We start from the raw sequence: 22,454 nt of genomic DNA on the forward strand, positions 1-22,454 counted from the left end.
CGAGAAACTTGCATAGACATTTCTAACAGTGCAGCACTGTGGGATGTGGGAATGCTGTTGAGATGAACTTTTCATGAGTCTAACTGCACCACTGTCATAGACTCAGTGCTTGTTTGAGTCTCCATAATAAGTCACTATTCTAGAGCATGTCCTGAAAATACAATGAAAGTTATTTGTGACTCTTCTTTAACCATCTTTAATTGATTGATTTATGCTAACGACAAGAAAACATTTTGTTTTCCATATCTATCCAGCACTCTTTTTGAAGGAGTGCATGTAGAGTAAAATTTTTAAACTTCTCTTTTCTTTGTTTCCACCTTGTGCTCTGTTTTTGTGCCTTATCCAATTCATTTTTTCTTTATGATAACAGACTTTCATCAAAAGAAGAAAATATCATGCAGGAAGGGAAGATGCATCGTCTTGTATGATGATGACAGATAACTCTATTACTCTAAACTAATCAATGTTTTTATTTGTCATTTGATCAATGGATTGGTCAATGACCAGTTACTGCTTGCTTATGTCCATCGAAAAGAGACATAGAAGAATGAAGGATGACAGAAACATGACAGGCTTCCCTCCATTTCTGAACTGAATCTGTGCTGAAAAGACTAATGCTGGATATAATTTTAATGTCACAACACTGGAGAGAAAACAATTAAATATTAAGAATCAAGAACTGTATAAAATATATTTCAATGGAATGTTTATTGTTTACCTTTTCTATTTTTGAAACATGTAAAGAACAACAAAAGAGGTGAAACTGTAACAAATCAACAGCATTTGTGAAAAAGAAACTAAAAAAAAAACAATTATATTGTTGAAACGTATGAAGGTTTGACTGTGAATGCTGATCTACCTGAGCATCTTTTCTCCTTTGCTGATAAGATAAATAAAAAAAAAAATAAAAAATAAAAAAACAAGAAAAACTAATAATAATAATAATTATAATGATGATGATAATAATAATAATAATATTGATGATAATTATAAAACAGAAACTACTGGTTAAAAGCAAAAAATTCTGTTGAAAAGAGACCTCAAAAACTCAATAAAAATATTAAAAGACTATGCCAAAATTTCCTTTTTGTGTTGTGTGTCAGGATTTGATAATCAGTGGTTGTAAGTTGGACCCAAGAGCATACAGAGGCAGAGAGCAGTTTAAGGGTTTTGATAGCACGAGATGTATGTTGACCCAAAGTCCAGAGATCCAAAATCCACATGGGAGTGAAACAGAGAGAGCCTGGCAGTGTAAAAGAGGCAGGGCAGAGCAGCAGGGTAGCAGGGCAGCAGGGCAGCAGGAGCTTGATGGAGGCACTGGAGGGGAAGCAGAGACACGCAGGGTAAATCACAAGATTAATCTCAGAAAGCTCAGAAGATAATAAGTAGTAGGCTGAAGTATGGCAGAGTGTATGGGAATTCACTGACGCTGATCTCTTCCTCTGCCAGAGTATATAAGCACTGCCCGATGAGCTGGCGAACCACAGGTGTGCCAGTGAGCCAGAGACAGCAGCAGGTAGGGGAGGGGGAGAGCAGCAAGGCCCAGCCCATAAGCCAGAGAGAGGGAGAGAGAAGCTCCACATGGAGCAGTCTGGGGGTGTGTCTTTCCCTTAAGCTGTCAGCTTTCCAGTTTACAGAACAGCTCTGATGCTTACACAACACAGAGCGCAGGACATTTATCTTGTCAACTATGTGTATGTTGACACTACAAAAATGAAAGGTTTGTTTAAGTCATTGCACTTATGGGGGGTCATTAATAGGCTCTTTATATTGTAAAAATCCAAACAGGACTATGCCTGTAACCAGATTAAAGGGGTAGGTGTCAGATAAGTTGATCTTTTGATGCTTCCCTCCTCTTGTTGCACCTGCTTCTTATCTAAAAAAAAAACTCAGTGCTTCTCTCTGCCTGCTGCAAATCAAGATAAGAGATAGAACTCTATGGTCAGAGGCATGTTCTACGAACCCGGATTTCTCTTCTCAATAACTTCAGGCTTAACCTTACCCTGGATCTCTGTCCCTCGATGCTGTTTCACTTTTTATCAGGATAAATCCCCATGGTAACTTGTACTGAACAGCTAACCTGCTCCGAATCAGGTTAGGTTCTGGATCACAGATCAGCAAGTTTAAAAGCACCACGTGACCAATCAGCTCCTGAGGAAAAGTCCTGCCCATTTTTAGAAGATTCTGTTAAAGTTGCGTGGGTCGTCAGAGGAGCTTAGGGGAGAAAGAGTTTTTCGGGAAAGATGTAATCCTTTTATGTCCCTGATGACATCATGAACCAAAGATACAGATTTTGAAGAGAACTCAATGAACATATTTGTATCAGAAACCAAAAGAAGTGCACGGAGGAAGCCCTCTGCCATCTCTGGGTTGATATCCAGCTTTGTAGTACCGCTTTTCAGAATTGCAAATGTCTCGTTAAGTCAACCAAAATAACAGAGAGATCCCAGGTGTTAATCCCATTTCGTACTACAGGCCCCTGTTGTTAAACTGATCCATTACTACATTTACAAAGAACACATTAGGGTGAATTGGAGATTTTATGGGGAGGAAAAAACAAGAACAGTGAGCTCCATATGGTCTAAAAAAAACCTAGGATTCTTTAGGCTTCTTCTCATTTCAGTTAAATCATGTATATTATGTGTTAGTTAAGCAACAAAACAAACAAAATGAAAAATGCTTTATTCAAATACCATGGCTTTAATATTCCTTGACTTTGTTTATGGTACAACATTTGTTGGAAAATCACATATACATTACAGATTAATCAGACAGCACCTTCCAAATTAAGGTGGGACTCATACCTTTACCAACTAAATAATTTAAAACACCTATTTAAGGACAAAGAAAAAAACAACTTTTGAAATGAAAAAAGAAATAGAAAGCATTACCTTAATTAAACACTGGTTTTACTACAAATGTTGAGCACTATTTATTTTTAAATTTTACAAATATGTTCGTAATGAATTTAAAACCAACAATTGTATCTATTACTGTGTAATACATGTTTTAAAGATACTCGTATAACCTACAAACAGATGTCAAAACAATGTAAACATAAAAAAACATACAGCAGAGTTCACCAAGAGACTGTGACTTCAAGGTCACCAAAAATTGTCCTTTTTTGTGGCATAAAATTAAGACAGAGCCATATTTTTTTTAAACCAACATGATTTATCACCTTGTGATATTATAACTGGCATAGCGTGAAAAGAGGCTGGACAGAAGGAATGACAGGAGGATTTGGGATTTGGAAATGGAGTTAACATTTTGAAATCATAATTTGTTGGGCCTGGAACTAGCAAAAGTTTGTCTTTATTTATCATTCACAGACATTAAAGATTAAAACTCAACTTGGAAATTAATGAAAAAGAATTCTCTTCTGGGTCTTGAAAGATATTATTTTTTTCAGCAAGGACTAAAATACAAAGTCATGTATTTTAGTCCTGTATTTTAGCCCTGTCATGGTAACAAGGTTCAAAATTATCTATTCCATAAGCAAAAAGAAGTTTTCTCCTAAATTGTATTGCTGAATAACATTTGAATTGTAAAGTACAAAATCAGAACTTCACATTTGACAGTTGTACTTTTACAGAAAACAACCCTTTTAGTCACTTAGGCCTTGTTTTTTAATGATTTAATAATATTCATTCAATTATGGGAGGGGGACATGCTGAATAATATCAAATATCCTTCAAGTAATTTCTTTCAGGTAGGCAAAATGCTTCCTTCAAAACAGTGCATAATTCACCAGGTAAGTTTTGGTCTCACAAATCCTTTACCAGTTTGGCTTTTCTAAAAAAGAACATGTTGGATTGTGTTTGACACCTTTTAAAACATAATATTTTAGACATGTCATCACATGACAATTATAAATAAAAAAAAAGTCTTCAACACTATGTCACTGAGCATGGATTGCAGGCCATCAGCTGTACAAAGAATTGCAGTTCAAGAAATGTTTTGCTTCATCTACACGTTCATTTCACAGAGCATGGTGTACCAACAGTATTCGAGCACAAAATGCCTTGCAGCTCCATGAAGTTTGCTGTCATGTTGTGTCTGACGCCAGAGATGAGAAAAACATATCTCCACATTCTGCTGCACAGAGCTGCACTGTGCACATTTTATCATGACAGACCTCAAGTGTCCAAATCCTCCGTCCTTAAGTGAGGCAGCTAAAACAGCACTTCCAAAACACCTTGATTCTAGTCGAAGGGTGAGTCAGGCCAAGACTTCTTTTAACTGACTGACTAGCGATGAATAGTGCTGTCAGATTTGACATGGGCTTAAAGATTTATAAAAGATATGTAAAATTAATGGCTATGCAGAGGTAGAGGAGTTGTTGTCCTGATAACCACAAAGTTAAAATGTATCATTTATTGCAAATAAAGGCTTGGTGACTCATTTTAATGAAAAACAACAGCACCAGAGCACAGAGACTTTTGTTGTGCAGCACAGCTTGTGGTACATTAAACCCTCAGTATTCCTTGTGAATAAGATGATGTCTCATTTTTGCAGGCTTAATCAGGGAGAAATTTACTCAATCCTCAGGCCCTTAATGGTAAACTTCTGGTAAAACTGTATACTCAAGTCAAATACTGTCAATCCTTAATAGCACAATCACTAGGTGTGAAGTGTGTGAGAGAGCTGTTGTCAGCAGCAGAGCTATCTAGCCAGTCTCCAAGTGATGAAACTTCCCAAAAGCAAGCCAGCAGCAAAAACGACGACCAGACCGAAGGTGCTCGAGCTCATGAAGGACACACTTGACACAGAGGCAACTGCCAGCTCTGAGAAACTGTTTATCTGTGGAGAGAAGAGAATGGTCAGATGGTGTAGAAGAGACCACCAGCTTCAGTTTTCTATCCTGTATATACACCATGTTAATTGTTTTGCTGTTTGAATCTCGCTTCATATTACCTATCAGTTTAGTTTATTCAATCTGCTCAAATTACTTACAAAATCCATTTTATTAATCTATTTGCTATTACACTACGGTAGTGACACACACACACAAACGCACGCACACACACACGGACGGACGGACGGACGGACGGACAGACAGACAGACAGACAGACAGACAGACAGACAGACAGACAGACAGACAGACAGACAGACAGACAGACAGACAGACAGACAGACAGACAGACAGATAGATAGATAGATAGATAGATAGATAGATAAGCTGCGCTTCCACCAAGCAGTCCGGGTCGGTTCAGTACGGTTTGGGACGGTTTGGTACAGTTAAGCCTGATCCCGTTTGCGTTTCCACAGCAAACTGTGACCCCTCGTGGTAGGCGGCGTGTAACCCAATGCCATAAGCCGCAGCAGTTAAACAATAGCGCGACGCCGTAGCAGCTTACCCCGCTATTAAATCCAACAAAGAAGAAAAATGCAACACAGAACAGAAAGAACAGGTTAAGAGCCGGGGCAGGGAGCTGAGAGGGACGCACTTCAGCTTCAACGACCAGTTCCCTAAAGAGATCTTGGAGCGACGCAAGGTCCTGTTCCCAATCAGGCAGAGTATCATAGAAGGAGGCGCCCGAGCTGTAATTTCTGTTGACAGGCTGTTTGTGAACAACCAACTATATCGCGATCCAGGTGTCACTCCTTGGCTGTATTAACGTCAGGTAAACAACACTACTCACCACTCATCAACACAATAAACATGATTAACTCACTAAGTAACCCGTAACAGATAATAGAAAGCTCACTGCTAGTCTCCATGTGTGGGTTTATCATTATTACTATTATTTTTTTTTTGTTGTTGTTTCTTTCGATGTCTTTTCTATTTTAATGTTTGCGTTGTTTCTGTTTTCTTCTTTCCCCTATTTTCCTTGTTTTTCTTTATTTTCTCTCTCCTGTTCTCCCTTCCCCAATTAACTGCAGCATGAATCTTTTATGCTGCAATAACAGCTGGGTCTTAGACAAGTACAACCAAAAACATGTCCCTTATAGCACCTCTGCACTTCAAACAGCATGTGGCCACATATCAACACTCACCATGCACAGAAACACACTCACAGCATGTGGATTTAACGCACATAAACAGATACAGAATCATCACACAGGCGATTTCACTGGTACACATATGCACATGAGTGTAAAATGCATGATCACAAGGATGCATGCATACAAGCACACACACACATATATACATAACTGCTCGCACACATGCACATAGTTTTCCTAGTTGACTTACTCTGCTAGCCTAGACGTGACACCACTCTGGTTTATTTCATGGAATATACGTGGAGCTAGTTTCAGGGAAAAGAGGCTAAAAATATTTAATAAATTGAAAGATCTACAGGCAGACATTGTTTTGCTACAAGAGACTCATTGATCAGAGACAGTAGTGGGTTCACTCTCCACTGTACAGTTCCCTCATGTGTATTCAGCTTGTCTCAATTCCAGACAAAGAGGTGTAGCCATACTAATAAACAGAAGGGTAAATTTTGATGTTGAAAACACAATTACTGACCCATAAGGCAGATTTTTAATTACCACATTAACTATCCAAAGTATGAAGCTATGCATTGCTAACATATATGGGCCAAATGTTGACGACCCCTCTCTTTTTTCACTCCTTGTTCACTTCACTCTATGACGACTTAGATAATCATCATAGGAGGACACTTCAACATGGCCTTGGACTCAGGAATGAACGGGCTGAGTGCAACAGGGAACTATTGGCTCTGGCAGTCCACTAAAGGTTGTTAAAAATACATGGAGGATTTGGGGCTTTGCGATGCATGGCGTTCACACCACCTCACTCTGAAAGAATACACATATTTTTCGTCAGTGCAGCACTCATACTCCAGAATAGATTTCTTTTTAGTTAACAACTCAAAAATGAGCGATATATTAGAAACTAGTGTTCATCCCATCACCGTCAGTGATCACGCACCAGTCTCACTGACTCTAATTGATAAGAAAATAAAACCACCAACAAGAAGCTGGAGATTTAATACATCGTTACTTAAAGACCCTAATTTTGTCAGCTATTTTGAAAAGGAATGGTCTTTATATATAGAAAATAATGACCTACCAGAGACCTCAGCCTGTATCAACTGGGAAGCAGGAAAGGCAGTAATGCGAGGAAAAATAATCTCATTCTCGTCACACAAGATAAAGGAAGAGAAGCAGCGAACAACTGAATTGGAGCTGAGAATCAAATCACTAGAAGAAGTTTACAGAGCATCCCCCGACGAGCACATACTGAACAGTATTAGGAAGGCTAAACTTGAGTTGAATGAAATAATTGAAAAGAAAACTCAGTTTATGCTCCAAAGACTACGCTTGGAGAACTTTGAACATAGCAACAAATCTGGTAGATACCTAGCTAATCAATTGAAGACAAACAAAGAAAAAACAATGATCAACTCTGTTAAAGATTCAGCTGGAAATATCCCATGACCCTGACAGAATAAATAACATCTTTAGGGACTTTTATGAGACACTTTATTCATCACAAATTGACCCGCCCGACAGCAGTATTGAAGAATTTCTGAGCAATATTAACCTCCCAAAACTGCAACTGCAACAAGGAATGGCTCTGGACTCTCCCCTCACAACAGAGGAACTCTATAAAGCACTACAAGACATGCCCAGTAATAAAGCCCCAGATCCAGATGGTTTTCCAGCAGAATTTTATAAGGCATTCTGGACCATGCCGGGACCTACATTTTATAAAATGGTCCTAGAAGTCACGGTAAAAGGTAAAATACCTAAAAACATGAATTCTGCTAACATTACCCTACTTCTAAAACCAGGGAAAGACCCCACACTCCCATCCAGTTACCAGCCAATATCGTTAATAAACACCGACCTCAAAATACTCTGCAAAGCCCTCGCCAGAAGATTAGAAACAGTTACTCCTCTTATTATACATCCTGACTAAACAGGCTTTATAAAGGGCAGACATTCTTCCACTAATACACGCAGACTAATAAATCTGATATATTATGCCACCACACACAATCTAGAATCCACAATCATCTCTTTAGATGCAGAAAAAGCATTTGACAGAGTCAACTGGAAGTTCTTATTTGCAACATTAAACAAATTTGGATTCGGCCCATCCTTTACTGATTGGTTGAAGATTTCATAAAATGAGCCAAATGCATGCGTCAGGACAAACGATCAAACTTCTCCAAGATTCAGTCTGCAAAGGGGTACTAGACAGGGCTGCCCACTTACTCCCTCACTTTTTGCTATCTTGATTGAACCTTTAGCAGCTAGTATCAGACAAAACAAAGACATGAAAGGTATTCACGGTAAAAGAACAGAACAAAAGACAAGTCTTTATGCCGATGATGTATTACTTTTCCTCCAGAACTCACAAACATCTCTCGCTCATACAATCAAACTCATTAATAAATTTCTGCAATTTCTGACTACTCCATAAATTGGTCAAAAACTACTGTTCTCCCCATCAACTGTTCTTTCCAGAAAAAATCAGGATATTAATCTAAATTTAGGGAATATTAAATACTTAGGAATAAACATTTCCCCCTGTCTTTCTGAACTAATAAAACAAAATCATGTCCAGCTTCTTAAAACAATAGAGGATGACCTCATACGGTGGACATCCTTACCCATATCACTCATGGGGAGAGTTGCCACCATAAAAATGATGGTTCTATCTAGAGTCAACTATCTGTTCTCAATGATCCCCACCAAACCCCTTTCCGCCTGGTTTAAATCGTTAGACTCAGTCATCAATAAGTTCCTCTGGAAAGCCAAACCTCCACGTATCACCTTAAGAACTCTACAAAAGACTAAAAACAATGGTGGTTTGGATTTGCCCAATTTTCATCTCTATTTTCTGGCAAACACATTGCAATATATCTCAAAATGGCTGAATCCTAGGCAACTAGATGAACCATGGCTTGATGTAGAGCAAGCACTATGTGATGATCTAATAATTTCTAATCTGCCATTTATCAGCTCAACCGTTAGACACTATAAATGTTTCAAAAAAATCAACATTAATACCACTCTTACAGCCTGGTGGGAGTTTCTTAAATTAACCAAGTCTTCACTCATTCCGTGTAAGTTTACACCCATCTGGAACAACCCTGACATCCTACAAAATAAGAAAATGATCAACTTTACTCAGTGGAATATTAAAGGTATTAAACATTTTGAACATATCATTCAAAACAGAAACTTCATATCATTTGAGAAACTCACTAAACAATATGAAATCAGTAGCGCCAAATTCTTCGAGTACCAACAAATGAAATCCACAATAAGCAAGAAATATAATTCTGACCAGCTGGATTTACAACTTCCTGTTGGGGTTGCTGAATTTATTAATCTCAGTGCCCCAGGTTCCAGGTGTGTGAAGACCTTTCCACATGGTTTAAGTGTAATATCCTTGTATGCCCCAGACTATGCCTTCTTGGGGACCTGGATGGCACCTTTTTGAACTATAACTCTGCATGTTTGGTCCTCACTGCCCTATGCATTGCAAAGAAAACAATCCTCTTGAATTGGAAAAGCAGGACCACGGTGGAGGGCTGGTGAGCTGGGGTACAGATGGATGGGAGGGGGATAGGGGTGGGTTGGGACAGGGGGTTGTGTACGGGGGACACTGGGTCTTGGGGAGAGGACTTCTGTGGTCTCCAGTGTCTGGCCGGGTACGCTGGGGTCTGGCACCAACTCGTGATGGGTGGTGGCCTGGGCTTGGTCCATCCTCGGTACCTGGCCAAACCCTCCCTCCTCAGGGGCGAGTGGCCCTTGGGCACAGGTGACCCCGGGTCCTACCCCCTGCGCTCGATCGGGGGCCCTGCGTCCAGCGGGGCCTGTGGGCCTCAGTCCCTGGCCCCCTGGGGTCCTCCCTCCGCAGTGTCAGGGGCCTGCCTCTAGCCTTCCCGGGACGCCCCCTCCTTGCCTCCTCCTGGGTTGGCGTGCTGCTGTCTCCGTGGTGGTCTGTCTGGGCCCCGTGCTCTGTTGTGGCTGCAGGATGCCCGGGGATGAGAGCTATCTCAGTGCGTATTTGGCCTCTGGGAGCAGCGGGGCCACATCTGCATGATCACACCTTGGCATGATCACCTGACCTAAATCAAACCCAATATTCTGTGCTGTCACCTGTACCCCTATATGTGTAGGTGAGTATATGCTTCTGTGTATATTTCTATATACGTATATGTAGCTTTTTACAATGATCGTTGATGTGCTCACTGCTACTCATGATTTCTCCAGTTCATTTCTCCACAGGTGCTTTTTGTGATTATGATGTCAAAGACCTCAGGATACTGTCTCTTTTCAGGCTCAGTAGCTGGTTGTTTGTTTCTCCTGTCTGTAGTCATTTGTTCAGTTGTTAGGTTGCTCTCTACTGTTGTTTTGTTGTCTCTCTCTCCCCCTGTGTCTAGTCTCTTCTCTACACTCTTTCCCTTTGTCACTATTTGTTTCCTGATATCACCTTGTTCTGGTTAAGCAGTAATCGTCAAACTTGGCAATATATGGGAGGGAAACTATATGGATATATGTATGCGTATGTATATATATATGTAAATATATACATCTGTGTGTATGTATGTATGTATACATATATATGTATATATATATATATATATATATATATATATATATATATATATATATATATATATATATATATATACAGCTCTGGAAAAAATTAAGAGACCACTTCAAATTTCTCTGAAATCAGCATCTCAACATGTTTGACAGCCATTTTATTCTAGTGTATGTTGAATTTCAACACAGGCACAACTCATTCTACTTAATGAGGTGCTGATTAGGTGATCACCTGAGCCAAATCTTGTTTAGCAAGGAAAAGAATGAAAACCACTGCTGTGGTCATCACTATCCTCTTGCAGTATCACCAGCTGTATGGTAAAAACAGTGCTTGTGGAACCTCAAAAGTAATAGGAATCACAAAAATAACTACCTAACATGCCAAAACAGTTGAAAAGACAAGCTTTGAGTGATGAGAAGAAGGGTTCAATTCTGGCTTTACTGGCAGAGGGATACAGTGAACATCAGGTTGCTTCCATTCTCAAAATTTCTAAGACGGCAGTTCATAAGAACAAAGTCAAGCAGCAGACATTGGGGACAACAAAGCTACAGGCTGGCAGAGGGCGAAAACGACTCTCCACTGACCGGGATGACCGTCAACTCATTCGAATGTCACTCAGAAACCGCAAGATGACATCAAATGACTTACATAAAGAATGGCAAATGGGAGCTGGGGTGAAGTGCACAGCAAGAACAGTTCGAAACAGGCTCCTGGAGGCTGGGCTCAAGTCACGTAAAGCCAGAAAGAAGCCCCTCATCAATGAGAAGCGAAGAAGAGCCAGGCTGAGGTTTGCAAAGGACCATAAGGATTGGACCATAGAGGACTGGAGTAAGGTCATCTTCTCTGATGAGTCCAATTTTCAACTTTTCCCAACACCAGGTCGTCTAATGGTTAGACAAAGACCTGGAGAGGCCTACAAGCCCCAGTGTCTCGCACCCACTGTGAAATTTGGTGGAGGATCTGTGATAATCTGGGTGTGCTTCTGCAAGGCTGGAATCGGGCAGATTCGTCTTTGTGAAGGACGCATGAATCAAGCCACGTACAAGGTCATCCTTGAAGAAAACTTGCTTCCTTCTGCTCTGTTGATGTTCCCCAACTCTGAGGACTGGTTCCAGCAGGACAATGCTCCATGCCACACAGCTAAGTCCATCAAGATGTGGATGAAGGACAACCAGATCAAGACCCTGTCATGGCCAGCACAATCTCCAGACCTGAATCCTATTGAAAACATCTGGAATGTGATCAAGAGGAAAATGGATGGTCACAAGCCATCAAACAGAACTGAGCTGCTAGAATTTTTGCGTCAGGAGTGGCATAAGTTCACCCAACAGCAATGTGAAAGACTTGTGGAGAGCATGCCAAGACGCATGAAGGCTGTGATTAAAAATCAGGGTTATTCCACCAAATATTGATTTCCAAACTCTTCCTAAGTTTAAACATTGGTATTTGGGTGTTTCAAAGTAAATATGAACTTGGTTTCTTTACGTTATTTGAGGTCTGAAATACACAGCATCCCTTTTGTTGTTTGACCATTTGTCATTTTCTATTCATAAATGCTAAAAATGACAACACTCTTATTTGAAATTTTTGAGAAATGCTGTCATTAGTGTAAAGAATAAATCAAAAATATTTTTTTTACTCAAACACATGCCTTTAAATGGTAAATCAGAAAAACTGTTAATTTTGCAGTGGTCTCTTAATTTTTTCCAGAGCTGTATATATATATATATATATATTTATGTATAAAATATATATCAAAAACACTAATAAAGAGTATAATTTTAACACTCAAGGGTAGCCTTATACACTTACGGCTCCCAAATGTGTTCCGCACAATACGGCAGCCAGACCATAACTCTGTTGTCGTGACGCTAAACAGGACAAAGGGAAAAAATAAAAAAACACGACGCAGTAAACAAAGGGCACGGATGGAAGACACGCAGCATTTCGTCCTCTCTGTGATTGTCATGTAGCTCTTTGTTACAAAGTGAAATCAAGCTTTGTTTCAGAAAAGTCTGTGTGCTGCCAGGAGAAATGCAGCCGCTGTCGGGGTAAGTGACGATTCTTTTGACCAATCAACGGTCTGCAGTGTGTTGCTCCACCTTACGAGAGCGGATCGGTTCAGTCTGGATCCCATACAAAAGGGTCCCAAAAAAGTAGGTTGGCTCGTCTCGGTTTTTAGGGATCTTTCCCGGGATGAGTCAGTGGAAACGCCACAAAAAGCGCGCTGTACCGAGACGAACCGAACCAGTCTGCTTGGTGGAAACGTGGCTATAGATTACTCGGTTTTTTGTCTCACTCCCATGTCTTCTTTTTACATTTTGAAACTTCACAGAGATCCTTCTTAAAGGGCAACTCAGATCTAAATAACTTCTGAATGACTCCGAGCTGCACAATGTTTGTCTGAGTGAGTATATGAGTATGCACACACCTATAAATAAGGTCCAGGTGTCAAAAAACTGGAGTTGCCCTTTAAGAGCCAATATAGCAAAATGTAACTTTGTACAATTATTTAACTGGGCTTAAGATTTAGATGAGGTATTAATACTACAGTATGATATTATCTATTGCTGTTGGTCTTTGACAGTTAGCTTGCAGAACTTACTGTAGAACTTTTACTATGATTATTACACGGCATTGTCAAATGCTCGATCCTGATTGGTCAATTACAACATTCTATGGTCTGTTATTCTGAATAGCGGACCACAAAGGACGCTTCTGAACGACTCGGGCGTCATATGTATCAATCCGCCGAACGTTTATACCTGCGGCAAGACATCTTTAATTTTCTGTTGTTTCCCGTTGCTCCATCAAAAATGGAATATTTTCCCAAAATCACTTTTAATATATTTGGAGAAGGCGAAACATTGGATTCATGGTTGATGGCTGACCAGTCACCGCTAAAGAAAAGAAGAAAAGAGGAAACCAGCGAAGAGAAAGAAAGAGAGGTGAAAAGACACAAGGAATTAGATGACACCGAAATTGACAAGATTGAGGAAAACAGACACGAAGTTAATACTAAACGAAACACGGCATGGGCCATGAATGTGTTTAAAGACTGGCTAATTGAAAAGAAAATGTCAACAAACTTTGACGGTTATTCCGCAGAAAGCCTCAACCAGGTGCTGCAATCATTTTATGCATCTGTTCAAAACTCCAGCGGCAAGACCTACTCAGTTGCCAGTTACATTGCAATTAGGGCTGGGATATCTCGAAATTTCTCAAAATTTGATATTATGAATTGTGCTACTTTCAAGTCCAGCAACGGGGTATTTAAATCAGTCGTTAAAACCCTCAACGGGAAAGACATCAGCCAGCATCACCCTCCCATCTCAGCAACAGATTTGCAGCTCCTCAGGTGCTCAGAGGCGTTGTCCCCACATACAGCGGTCGGACTGGTCCGAAAAGTGTGGTTTGATGTACAGCTGCATCTCGCAAGACTGGGGAGAGAAGGCAATCGAGACCTGACAAGAGACTCTTTCATTGTGAAAGAGGATGAGAATGGTAAGGAGTATATTTCTCTCGCCCACAACGCTGAGACAAAAAACCACAAAGATGCCAAAGATCCATGCAAAGAAAATTACAGAGGATGCATCTTTGCTGAGCCTGACAATCCAAACTGCCCCGTTGCCAGTTTCAAGAAATATCTATCCCTATGCCCTCCCGACGCTAAAGCGTTCTACCTTCATCCACTAAGAAAGGATCAACAGCTACTGAAAAGGCAAGCAGTGTGGTACTCTCGTGAACCCATGGGGCACAATTACCTCGGGAAAATATTACCCCAAATCAGCCAGGCAGCTGGGCTTTCTAAGAGATAAACAAATCACAGCTTGAGGAGCACAGCTGTCCACCTCCTCTCTCAGGCAGGTCTGGCAAGTAGGGAGATTATGTCTGTGACAGGGCACAGATGTGAGAGCAGTCTGAGAAGCTACTGGGCTCCGACCAGTACAGATCGGGAAAAGTGGAGCAAGATCCTGTCCTCTAATTCTGGCAGCAGCAGCAGATCGGGTGAGTGCCTCTCTTAAAGCGTAAGTGATGAGATAATATTGAGAGCAGTTGTAACGGTGAAAAACTATTTCTATAGGTATGCCAGCTGCAGGGCCACAGCAGGGAGGAAATATGGACATGAATGAGGACAGAGACGTCAGCATCAATATTCCCAAAGATGTCCCATTCACCTTGTCCCACGTCACCATCAATGGAAACGTTCAGTTTAATGTGAATTACAAATGAGCTAATCTTCGCTTCAGAGTTACCGTTGCTTTCCGTTACTGTTTCAACCGTAAGAAGGAACGGACTATTTTTTCAAGCGGATGCAATGAAAACGTTTGTTAATCAATAAAATCATATTTAGATAAGCATTTGATGTCAAATGTTTTAATTTTTTTGGTGAGAAGCCGTGTAATCAGGGTGATGCAGGACCCCTCCGCTTCGCGTCGGGGTCCTGCATGACCCTGTCGGTGTTTGTTTCTCTATAGTGACCGGCTCGCTCTACATTATCCCTTACATAATATGACTTCCAAAAGTTTTGAGCAGTGGTTCATTTTGGGGTGGGGTTAAACATGTTTTACCTGTGAGGACCTGGGGGGTATTCCACGAAGCTGGCTTAGCTCAAAGCCTGGCTTATTTGGGTTAGCCTCGCTAACTTTAGCGAGAGTTGGGTTCCACAAACGAGGCTTAGGGCTAGCGTGGCTTGGTAACCATGGTAAATTAGCCAGTGCGACTAGCCTGCTAAACGTCAGGCTTACCTTAGCTGCGTCTCAGAGAAGGTCAGACCGGCTTCTGAAAGGCGCCTTGTGAACTGCAGGTGTCACATTAAATTAATCTATACCTGTAATATTTGATGTTCTTGTTCAGAACCATAAACTGAGACCTTTTGGTAACTTTTCTGACACCTGCTTAAAACCCAAAAAGTCAGTAGGATCGTGAGGCTCCGCTTTCACGGTCTGTATTCATACTGAAAATCAAGATCAAGCGAGCTTTTGTCCTTCAGCTCCACGGGAGGTTTCCGTCCTCCCTGAGCTCGCTTTAGGACACCTGCGTGATCCTTTGACAGGTGAACCGCCCCAGTTATACTAGACTGGAATAACCGTTAGTCAAGACATGTCAGATAGTAGACTGTCCATCCGCATGGTAGGAAAGTTGTTGGCTGAGAGGTTAGAGAGGAGGGCACAGACATACGGTGATTCATGCTTTATTCGCGGCGTGGGTTCGATCCCACTTGTGGTAACTATTTGAAAATAACTGATTTTCTTTCTTCTGTCACCCTCAAAGTACAGTCAACGTATAACAGAATAAAGGCACAAATTGTCTTATGATATAAAAGGTGACAACAGCCTCAATTTTCCATAGAAATACCTCCCTTTACCGGCGGTCCGTTCTGATCATGATGATAATGTAAAGGTGATTCCACATGGTGACATAACTTTGTGTCTTCCCCTTATTTAAATATAGGGCACTGTATCACTGACACATCTCATCTGACAGCTGAATCATCTCTAATAAAAAAAAAGACATCTCATGTACATGTCTTTTTCTGCTGTTTTAGTCAGTGTTTGATGAAACATCACCACATGAAGTTTATATATTTGAACATCTGTATATATTTGAACAGCTTTAATTTAATCAAGATCAATCTCCTCTGAGCCACAGCAGTGTGAGGAGCTTCAGAGTGAGAAGAAAAAGGGAATCAAACTCAGCAGAAACAGTCAGTTTTGATTTGACACAAAAGCATGATATTCTTGAACCAGCAGCGTCTCTGGCTTTATTAATTGCCACCGTGTTACCCTTTTATGTGATTTTCACCTTGTAGTCATCATACGACTCCATGAGGAGTTTTTTCTCCGATGAGGGAAACGTCTCCGCTCTCGGTTTTGGCATGATTTGGTCATTTCGACAATCGACACGTCGGGGCTTTTTATCTACCGCGGACGCGCGCTTAGCCGCAGCTTGGATCAGCCTGGCTTGAATAAGCGTCTCTGAAAATCATCTGAGCCTCGTTAGTGGAACGACTTGCAGCTAAGATTGAAGTGGCAGCTTATTCAAGCCACGCTTACCGGCGATAGCCCAGCCTTCTTTAGCCAGCTTCGTGGAATACCCCCCTGTTCTGTTTTTTTCTGATAAATAAAACAGTGTTTATTTAGAATGATAAATATAAAAGAATTCAGCAGAAAAAAAACACTTTTTCAAATTCAAAATGGCTCATTTAGTCTAACATGCCCTGACCCAGCCTATATGCCGTATTGTTACCCATTGGCTCCACTGTGTACTATTTGCATACTTAAAACATATTCTTACCCGTAAGAGTTTAACAGCATCAGCTCAATCTACGCACTCCTATACACAGGTGAATTTAAGTTCTCAGATCCCACTACGTGAACATGAAACAAGCAAACAATTGTGGTCAAAAACAAAAATAAACAAAACAGGCCCCACATACCCATCCTCCATGTTCCCGAATCCAGCCCAGCAGATTGTTTCTGAAAAAATCCATTGTCCACTGAATAATCTCTCTCACCGACTGTGGGAGGTGAGCCTCAACCAGCTGATGGGCACATAAACAAACAGATAAAATGCTTAACAAAGAATTTTACACCAAGCAAATTAGCAAATAATTACTAAAATTCAAAAGTTGGGTTTGATTCAAAATGGTGGTGCTTTATTAACCCAGAGTTTCAACAGCTTTCTATCAAAACATAGAAACATCAAAAGCAGCAACACTGACCATTATCTGTTAAGAAGCCATATCATTTGGCAGCCGGAAAAGTAACATTAAAGATGGAAAAAAAACACATCTGCAAGGTAATCACTGCAGCTGTCAGCAGCGTGGGGGTACAAACTAAACAACAGAGTTTTACACATTCAATTTACACATCCTTTGTTTAAACTTCGATGAATTAGTGTGTGATATTCGTCCATCCATGCAATTATGCTCGGGTGGAAGGGAATGTTGTGGTTATCTTAAACCGATTGGTTGTGACCTCATGTAGATCATTTTATTATTTAACAGTCCACTTTTTTCACATACAGTTCAGATTTATATAATACCATTGTTAGGAGTGAAGATAATCTTTATGGTAAATACTCTAGTTAATACCTTCCCTAAAAAAGGGAGGGGGCACCCTAAAAGTTTGATCCAGCCTCCTCTGAATGTTCTTTATCATGGATATGAGAGTGTATTAATCACAGTTAAAGGCCTCTAGTGATTGAAGTAAATGGATAAAGGAAACTCACATTTGTTATATGGAGAAATCGTCTGACAGCTGGCGCTGCTCTTTTATAGCAATGTATTTTATAGATTGGCAAAAAAGGAGTGAAATGTTAGAAATATTCTTAGTCTCAAATCTAATTTAACTATCTTAGAATTACTCTGTGAACCTCTTTTAGTCAGTCTGAAATGCTTTGCACTGATATGATCTACTAATGGTCCACCACAGACAAATTTCCATTTCCTGTGCTGCATGGTGCTTTCCTCTAAGATGAAACGCATATACACAAACTCGTTACTGGCGTGGGATTTGAGCATACGCCCATGTTCAGATTGATAAATGCAGATCTGTGCATGGATATGAGCATATACACATGTTTTGGTTGTACACACCTTTGATAAATTAGGGCCATTGTGTCTTTTTAGTACAGTAATCTATGTTGTAGCACAAGTTACCAGCATTGTAAATGTTGGCATATCTTGTTTGTTTTTTTGGTTTTTTTGCAAAGTTCCAAAACAAAACATTGAATATGAATCATTCTAAAGGAAAAACAAGAATGAGGGTCTTGACCAAATAACAAAAGTGCATCTTTTATTGACATGTTAAAATCTAAGACCACAACTGGAAATAAAGTTGGTTTAAATGCAAGGCAAAAGACCCACCTTGAGAGCCAGCTTTCCTGCAACATAAAAGAGCACAGCAATCCTTTCCCAGGTGATACCATGTTCAAACACTTTGTCTGCCACCTGTTTAAATCTCTCCCACTTGGAGCCAGGGCAAAACGCCACCCCATCTATCGCACTGCAACAGAAATGCAAAGAAATTTTAAGTAAAAAAAAAAAAAAGCGTTTATACCACACATAATACAAGCTTCGAGGTCAAAAATGTAAAGGACTCACTCCTGGAACTCTCTGTCATCTTTCACCCTGTCGCCAATGATGCGGACCATTATCCCCAGCTGTGTCACTATCTTCTGCTCTTGTGCAGTCTGTACTTCTACAACATGTGGGGTGAGGGGGGGGACTTCTCCTAAGGGCACATCTTTCAGTTCCTCTTGGATGACTCTGGAACAGAGCAGATAATTATCAGTCTTTGTCAATATGTATAGAGTCATTTCAGTCTCAAAATTTACAAAAACGTTCAATTATTTATATGTGTGTAAATGCATCTACAAATGAGAGCCAATCCACAAGTGTGTAAACAGATTTGCAAATGTGTAAACTGATCTATAAATGCATAAACAGATCGCAATTGCATGGACAAAACCATAAATGTGTAGAGTGACTTGCAAATTGATATCAAGGGCTCTAATTTTGTGTCGCAGCCTGCGCAGTGCTAATTTCGTGCTGCGCACAACCGTGAGCAGCCAATTTGACAATTTGGTAGACCGTCTGCGCAGAGATGGGTGTGACTGCACGCCAGGGGGAGTTGACGGCGCACCAGGGGGAGGTGTCAGCAGAATCATGTTGGCGCAGTGACAATTTTGTGCCAAAAAAGTGCGCTGAAAGCTCGCCAGCTCCAACCTGGGCGATCGCACCCTGTGCAGCTGTAATTTGGTGACAGGCGCACATGTGCGCACATGTCATCAAAGCCTCAGAGGCAGGTTTCCAGAGTGTCAGGTACATTTTAATGCAGTAAACAATCACAGTAATCGCTATTTAATATAACTGTATGAACCAGCATATACATTTGTATCTATATTAATTTTCCCGTCACATCTGATGTCAGATTAAAGCCGTTTGTCATAATGGAAAGTGAACCTGACGGCAGCTGGAAGTTTGATGCACATCTTACGATTAAACAATAAACAGCCTTAACATCTGATACAGAGTAAATATCTGGTTCTCTCATTTCATTTAATTCAAAGAAAAGAGGGAGAGAAAAGACAAAGAAAAAAAGAGACAAAATAAATGTATGTCACTCAGGATTTACCCATGATTTCCCATATTTCTCTGTTTTAGTCTTTATTTTTAACCTGATCTAAAAAGATGGAGTACATTATTGCAAGGAGAATGAGGTGGAGACACCGGGAGAGTATACAGTATATCACCAAAGGTTCTGCTATTTGGCGATGACAAACCAGGAGTGCAGGTGGATCAAAAGTATTCTGAATGGATAAGTCAGCTGTGTAACTGTCTCTTCATTTTGTACTCCTATTATTGACAAAGGAACAGATGAAATCTGTCCCAGGAGCTGGCCCACAAGGTGACGCACTTCGTGTCCTCCGATGTGCCCCGCTCTCCATTCTCCTGCTGCAGGGACAGCAGCTCTGACCGTCTCCGCTACCAGCACTGTTTCTGCGGTGCTGTGGATCACTCTGACCAATCAGACGCTGCGCCTCGGCCGCAGGGCATTTAAAGGCGAGGAGAGGCGCTCATTTGATTTGTGAAAACAGCGCTCGGCTGTGTTAAACCCACTCACGGCTTTTCTCCTCCCTCTCTGCCATTTGCACGGAGGGAGGCGTGGACGCGCAGCTCTGCGCTCCTCTGCGCCTTGACTGCGCCTCTCTTGGCACTGCAGGAAACTTGCTAAGTGCGCCAGTCACGCCCTGTGCGCACGGTGCAGGCCGGCGCAGGGCAGGTGCGCGTGCACCTGCGCCTGGTCTAGGAAATTAGAGCCCCTAGTCTAAAATTGCTGAAAAGACTACGTTTTTTTCGGCAAGACCTGAAAATAGTAAATAGTAAATACGGCGGTGTTGTGACTGTTGTTTACACCCCACCCTATGCTAGTGCTAGTGCGGCTAACAGACTACTCCACAGCAGCAGCAAGTACACAAGCAGCAGAGCAGACGCCCCACAGCAGCACACATCATATCAGGGGGCTTCAATCATGTGGACCTTAAAAACGGTGCTTTCCAGGTTTTATCAGCACGTTTAGTGTGCCACCAGAGGACCTAATACACTGGACAAGGTGTACTCCAACATCAAGCTGGGCTACAAGGCTAAACAGCTAGCACACCTGGGCCAGTCTGACCACATGTCCTTGCTCATGATCCCTGCATACACCCCGCTCCAGAAAACTGCCCCTAGCACCAGAAGGAGGATCACAACCCGGCCTGATGATGCCTCTGAGCAGCTGCAGGACTGCTTTGAAAGGACTAACTGGGACATTTTTGAACATCCAGACCTTGAGGTGTTAACGGACAACTGCACAGACAACGTCACAGTGGATAAGACCATTCGGGTGTACCCAAACAGGAAGCCCTGGATGGCACAGAAGGTCCAGCAGCTGCTTAAAGACAGAAACACAACCCTCAGAGCTGGTGACAACCCTCTGTTCAGTGCAGCCAGAGCCAACCTGAAGAGGGGCATCAGAGAGGCCAAGAGAGACTATAGGAGGAGGATCGAGGACCACCTGGAGAGTAACAACAGCAGACAGGTGTGGCGGGGGTCCAGCACCTCACGAACTACAAGCCCAACACTGGAGCTGCTGAGGGAGGAGCCTCACTGGCAGAGGACCTTAATAACTTCTTTGCTTCGAGACAGGATCTCAGGAGGCAGCTACACCAAACCCTGCGGTTCAGTGCAGCTCCAGCCTCACACTGGAGGAGCCCGACATGAGGTGCACGCTGCAAGCAGGCAACCCATGGAAGGCAGCTGGACCCGCCGGTGTCCCTGGACAGGTGCTGAGGGGCTGCGCTGACCAGCTGGCTGGAGTGTTCACTAGAAACTTCAACCAGTCCCTGTCCCAATCCATCGTTCCACCGTGCCTGAAGTCCTCCACCATCGTCCCCCTGCCTAAGAAACAACACATCTCTAGCCTCATTGACTACCAGCCAGTAGCTCTCACTCCAGTGGTGATGAAGTGCTTTGAGAAACTTGTACGGGGTCACATCACCTCACTCCTCCCCGAGAGTCTCGACCCCCACCAGTTCGCCTACAGGTCAAACAGATCAACAGAGGACGCTGTAGCCACAGCACTCTACATGTCACTGTCCCACCTGGAGCAGCAGGGGACCTACACGCGGACGCTCTTTGTGGACTACAGCGCAGCGTTTAACACCATCCTTCCTCTCAAACTGGTGGGTAAACTGGGAGACCTTGTACTTTCAAACTGTATCTGTATGGGGATCTACAGCTTCCTGTCAGGCAGAGGATGAGGGTAGGACACCACACATCCGGGTTCGTCAGCCTCAGCATCAGCTTCTCCCAGGGCTGCGTGCTGAGCCCTCTGCTCTACACAGCTGACTGTACCTCTGCAAACCCCAGTAACACCATTAGAAAGTTTGCCTATGACACAACAGTAGTGGGGCTCATCTCTGAGGGGGATGAGTCTGCATACAGTGCTGAGGTGGAGCAGCTGACTGGGTGGCGCAGTGCACAGCCTGTTCCTCAACACAGCTAAGACCAAGGAGCTGATCATCGACTGACTGAAGACTCTTGCAATTTCGTTGCACTGGTTGCAATGATAAATAAAGTTCTATTCTAAATAGCGTGGCCGCTTCCAAACCTAGTCAATTCACTGTCGATAAGAAAGCACTAAACAGGAAGTCACTGTGTCAAGTACCCGGAAGATTCCAAATAAAAAACAAAGCACGAACTCTCGAACATAATTTTCTCCCATATGTTATAAATACGTCACATCTGGAGGCACGTGCATCAGGTAAACAGTCGGTCAGAGGGTCCCAGATAAAGGCATGGATGAAGAGAAGCTGACCTTGGAAGTGGAGAAGTTCAACATTCTGTATAATCTCAAACATCCT

The 22,454-nt window shown here is 41.9% G+C and overlaps 1 protein-coding gene across 3 annotated transcripts in view; it reads right to left on the bottom strand.

The window, feature by feature from the left end:
* Nucleotides 1–846: 846 nt before the first annotated feature.
* LOC141810056 (apoptosis regulator BAX-like) overlaps nt 847–22,454 on the bottom strand; it is a 31,706-nt gene continuing 10,098 nt past the window's right edge. The window contains exons 4-7 of one of the 3 annotated variants that reach the window (XM_074697373.1): nt 18,652–18,816; nt 18,415–18,553; nt 16,984–17,088; nt 847–1,317 (exon numbers count right to left, since the gene is read on the bottom strand). In XM_074697373.1, the coding sequence (XP_074553474.1) occupies nt 1,162–1,317; nt 16,984–17,088; nt 18,415–18,553; nt 18,652–18,816 (565 nt within the window). In that variant the 3' untranslated portion in view covers nt 847–1,161. Of the gene's footprint in view, nt 1,318–2,836; nt 4,804–16,983; nt 17,089–18,414; nt 18,554–18,651; nt 18,817–22,454 lie in introns of those variants that run through there. The other 2 variants (XM_074697375.1, XM_074697374.1) reach the window with 2 other exon arrangements.

Source organism: Halichoeres trimaculatus, unplaced genomic scaffold (assembly GCF_033239565.1).
Source record: "Halichoeres trimaculatus isolate MK-OKI-2021-1 unplaced genomic scaffold, fHalTri1.1 fHalTri1_scaffold_20, whole genome shotgun sequence".
Classification (NCBI taxonomy): domain Eukaryota; kingdom Metazoa; phylum Chordata; class Actinopteri; order Labriformes; family Labridae; genus Halichoeres; species Halichoeres trimaculatus.